Here is a 5044-nt window from a genome sequence, read left to right on the forward strand (position 1 = left end):
TATCAATTTTTACTGTATATAATATTCAATTATTTTTTATCACATCTAAGTAAATTATACTTAATCACATTACTTTCATTCTAAATAATTTTTTATATTTTTATATTAACTTATAACTTTAAGTGTAAAATTATAAAAAATATATTTATTTAGAATGAAAGTAATGTGATTAAATGTAATTTATTTAGATATGATTAAAAAAATTGAAAAATATGTACAGTAAAAAATTGATATTATTGAAGGATAAAACTAAAATTTATTTCTATGTATCATTTTTGTCCCAACGTTTTAATGGATCCTAACGGCAGGACAACATTGAGTCAATTTTGAAACGTTAGAAACTTAAATATGTCGATTGAAACGTTAGAGACAACTTTAAAACTTACCACAAACATTTGGGACGATACTTTACTGTTCTGGTGATTGATTACTTTATTAAAAAAATATATGAATAAATATATATAAATATATAAATATAAATTTTTGTTTTGATAAACTTAGGAGTGGTAATATTTTTAAATACATAAATGATATTATATAATCTCCCCACCAAATCTTCAAAAAGATAGGAGGGGTATGTCTTCCAAAGAAAAAATAAAAAAGGGAGGGGCAGGGGGTTAATTAAGTTTTACCATGGTAACTTCACAATCATATAAAAGAAACAAATTACAGTTAATAAACAATGTGACAATACATAGCTACGCAAATCTAAAAACAAAAGAAATAAAAAATATTTCAAGCAAAAATATATACATTGGCCAACTTGGCTTCAATCAAACCATGGAAACCGTAAAAAGGACAGCAATTTTCCACTATTTCACTATTGCGTCTTTCCTTTCACATGAAACACTGGACACACTTAAAACTTATCTGACCCACAATCTTTCATGGACCTATTATACTTGTTTTCAAGAGAACTCTACCTTCTCATTTCCAAATTTATACTCATAATTTTAGAACTACTTTTTTTTTTTTCTTGGGCAAGTGCATTTAGTGTCATAACTCCCAAAGATACTAATTCAAATCTTTCCTAACACTGATAATTAATTTCCTTTGATAAAAGCTGAAACCAAACCACCAAAACTTTTATGTAACCTACAAAAATTAATTACTAGCAAGAATAACAGCAGCAGGGATTCCAACATGACTTTGTATTTGTACAACAACAATTCTGTGGAACCTTTGGGCAGGTAGGGCAAGTGCAAGAGCAAGAACACTTGCAACTGCAGCAAGAAAGGCAAGGACATGAATTGCAACTTGGTGGAATGCAGCAATTCTGGCACCCACAGCTACCTTTGCAGCAGCGAGATTTCGAACCGCGGCAACAATTGGTGGCTGGTGTGAGACATTTGCAGCTGCATTGCCTCAAATATTGGCAACAGCTACAGCTTGGTAAACTCAGATGCTTAGAGCACCCGTCGCAACACCGGGGTTCGCAGCAGCAACAGCAGCAGAGGCAGGAGCACAAGGTAGAGCAGGGCGTGCAACTGCATAACAAAAGTTATTCATGTTGACATAAATGAGCTATTATTGTGTTTGGTTTCATAAACAAGACATCATGTAAGTACAAAGAAATAGAAAATTTGGGCCGTCTTATTTGAGTTTTGGGAATTCTTTCTTTTTTTCTCATGATATTCTCTAATCCAGCACGCCAAAGATTAATTTACCGTGAATCTAATTTGTTTTTAGTATTTCACTATGGAATTTACAACAATATCAATTTACAGAGATGATAATCCCTTATTTATAGTACCAAATCCTAACGAATTTCTAATGGTCTTGGACCTAGGAGTCTACAGTCTCAAATGTTAGACGTACAATTTTACTACTCATATGAGTTCATAATGATTCTAAATGTACAAACTATATATCAATTACATTTTTTATAATGACTATAATTTATAATAATTTTAAATTAAACATATTAAATGTACATTAAAAATCAGTTACTTGTATAAAAATAAATATTGAAATATAGAATGACGCCATATTTACATTTAACTGTCAAACTTTATAAATCATATAATCAGACTTAACAAATAATATATAATATAGTTAAAATAATAGATTGACATTTATTATCAAAATAAAAATAAAAATAAAAGTGTAAAATATACAATGATAATTTTTAACATTAATACAAAAGTTTGATGATTTTAATAGTTGCTCATTTAATTGAAAAATATGTAAAACAATGTATATATATATGATATATACACACATATACTAGTAGTTAATTTAGTGATCAATAATTTTGTTCGTATTCATAGAACAAATTTTATTTTGATTTATATTATGCAAATTTGCTTATATTAACATTATTCGAATTTACATAGGAAAAAAAGGTTACAATATTTTTAACTAACCTTAGTTAACCTAGCAGCTATTTAATGAAAGTAATATTACACCTTCAAATTTTTTTATGAACTAAGTCTAACTAAATTAAATAATAAGGCAACAACTCAAATGAAGATATTAAAAATATCTTTTCATATAAATGTTTTGTTTAAAAGTGTGACTTATTTATTTAGCCATATTTTAAATAAAGACAATATTTTTATAAATATCAAAATCTAACCATACAATCAATCATCAAAAGGTCAAAAAAATATTTTCACATGAAGATAATTATAAAGTCTTTACTATAGGATCTACCAAATAATAAAATTTAGAATAATGTTAGACTAATTTAGTTAGACTTAATTGATAAAAAAATTTAGATGTGTAATATTATTCTTTAATCAAAATTCAAGTGACAACAGCTAGTGATTTGTGTTATTGTATTTTATTGTATAAAAATTCGTTTAATCTTATAGGGATTTCCTGTACACTCATTGGAACTTCCGCAGTTAAACCCCAAAGACACTTCCGAAACACCTTCGAAGCAATACTCAGCAAAATATCGCTGCCACATATACTTCAAGTAACAAGATTCAATCAAAACTTTTTCTTTCAAGAAAAAAAGTAAAATAAAATAAGATAAAATCATACCACAACCACTTCCAGAAGCGACGTGACCGGCTTTTTTCCTTCTTCCTGCTTGATTGATGAAAAGAATAAAAAATAAAATTAGATTTTTCTTCCACATCTTTGAACTGAAAAAATTATTTTTCTTAAATTTATATAAATTTTAATAAAATAATAGAATCGAGTTATAAAATAAGAAAGTAACACTGACAAGTGAGAAATAAAATAAGGATTCTTACGTGGGCAAGAGGGGATCTGCTTTTGCCATGACAAAATCATCAATCCTGTAAAATTTTTAAAAATAATTTCATTATTTAAATTCAATTAAACGTGGATCTGGCAAACAAAACAATATTTAAAAAAAATTAAAATATTCTACGTAGCTTCACGTGTTATGTTAAAAATTCTTCAAATAAACATACTCTTTGCAACATCTTGAAGCCGGTTGAAAGCCTTCAGAAGATTTCAATTCTTCCTGCAAAAATTATCATCAACAAATTTGCTTTAACCGTTTAACCCCAAAAGAGGCCAAACAAAAAGCAATGCAATTTATTTAATTATTAAATATTTATATTATATAAATGTTCAACAACCGTGTCAGTATCACCATGCACTCTCCGAGATATTCTTAATTTCCTTTATTTATAAAAAATATATATATAAAACAAATTTAAACAATAAAAATCAGAGAGATCCAGCTATGTGGCATAGTGGCTGGAGTGTTAAGACTCTGCTTATTATCTGCTATAGTAGTTGGTATTGTATCAGTTTAGAAAGAGGACAGTGAGTGCCTCAATCAGCATTCACAGAGAACAGTTCCAAGATTCCACTATAGAGGAAATAAAACGTTTGTACTATTTATTATTATTTAATAAAATACTAATAACTATTTATAAATGCTAGTGGTTGGCCACTTTCCTCACATCGACAACTGCAATTTTTTGTAAAATTATTATAAATTTATGAAAACTGCTACACTTCACGGTTCACAGAGAACACTTTCAGATTCGTTCATGCTTCATGCAATTACAAAATTCAATTTCCCAAGTATACCGCTAACCAACTTTCTTTGTTGATTTTTTTTTTTAACTCCAACGAAAATTGTACTCATTAGTGGTTCAATTTACACACTCAACTGACTCAAGAACTAATTTCTTTTTCCTTCCCAATTTCTCTTCCCAAATTATTAGAGAAAGAAAAGAATAAAAATTAAAGAAATTCAGTGAACAGCGTCATTGGAATCCAATACCTCACAAATTGGGAATTTTTGCTGTGGAGGGTAAAATTGGAGGAGAAACAAATATTTTTACTAAATTTATAAAGAAAATGCATGTGATAACCTATTTTTATGATATTTTTTATTAAAACTAAGGATATGCAGTAGCAGGATGGAATGAAAGAAGAAAACAAAATTGTAGAGTGTAGAGTATGTAGAATGAGAAAAAGGCACCTCAAGAAAACTTATCTCTCTTTCAAGCATATGAAGTCTGCTGATCTCGCGACGCTTCCCGTACAAATCCGGGTAGCCAGGCGGCGCTTTCGGGGACGGCAACGGCAGCGTTGGAGCCTTCGGGGATCCCTTTGCACTCGAAATCGCCATTTACTCCAAATCAAAACACTATTTGCAAAATGGCCCCTCAAAAACCAAGAGAGGGTATGAACTACTAACTGAGCTTGTATCAAGTAATGCTGGAAAAGGGAAGTGAAGTGACAAAAAAGGAGGGCAGGCAAATCAGGTTAGGTGTGTGAATGCCAGTCCACATGAAAAGACTGTTCCTCACTCCACTTAATTCTTCTCTCTCTCACACACACAAGGGATGGTGGTTAAGAAACGCCCAGAAAATAAAAAGAAAACAAACACACGGCAGGGAAAAGAGAAATCCGAAATAAAAATGAGAAGTGAAGTGAAATGAGAAGGAAAATGTTGTGTGTTTCCGAAGGAGAGATGGAGTAACAAGAAGAACAACAACCCCAACGTCCCAGTGCGCCTTTGGTGTTCTTTTTTAATGGAGGTGGTGTAATAAAAAGGGTGTTCAACTTCAAAGGGAAGGAAGAGTAAAGGCTCATAATGAGGCCA

The 5044-nt window shown here is 30.2% G+C and overlaps 1 protein-coding gene across 2 annotated transcripts; it reads right to left on the reverse strand.

Annotated features, from left to right (window-relative positions):
• Positions 1-733: 733 nt before the first annotated feature.
• LOC107479116 (guanine nucleotide-binding protein subunit gamma 3-like) lies at positions 734-5038 on the reverse strand. 2 transcript variants are annotated; one of them, XM_016099263.3, is made up of 5 exons: positions 4418-5038; positions 3390-3442; positions 3207-3251; positions 2992-3036; positions 734-1487 (listed from the first exon to the last, which is right to left on the reverse strand). In XM_016099263.3, the coding sequence occupies exons 1-5, from the start codon at positions 4565-4567 to the stop codon at positions 1112-1114; spliced, it is 669 nt and encodes a 222-aa protein (XP_015954749.1). In that variant the 5' UTR covers positions 4568-5038; the 3' UTR covers positions 734-1111. The 2 variants fall into 2 exon arrangements, with proteins under 2 accessions (XP_015954749.1, XP_015954748.1); XM_016099262.3 differs by having other exon boundaries at positions 2992-3039.
• Between the last annotated feature and the right edge of the window lie 6 nt (positions 5039-5044).

This window comes from Arachis duranensis, chromosome 3 (genome assembly GCF_000817695.3).
Source record: "Arachis duranensis cultivar V14167 chromosome 3, aradu.V14167.gnm2.J7QH, whole genome shotgun sequence".
NCBI lineage: Eukaryota > Viridiplantae > Streptophyta > Magnoliopsida > Fabales > Fabaceae > Arachis > Arachis duranensis.

Excerpts from the sequence above, each read along its gene's own strand:
- LOC107479116 (XM_016099262.3), bottom strand. The coding sequence starts at position 4,567 with ATGGCGATTTCGAGTGCAAAGGGATCCCCGAAGGCTCCAACGCTGCCG. Across the intron at positions 3,252-3,389 it reads GCTTCAAGATGTTGCAAAGA|GATTGATGATTTTGTCATGG; the intron begins GTATGTTTATTT and ends AAAATTTTACAG. Across the intron at positions 1,488-2,991 it reads CGCTTCTGGAAGTGGTTGTG|TTGCACGCCCTGCTCTACCT; the intron begins GTATGATTTTAT and ends TTTGTTATGCAG.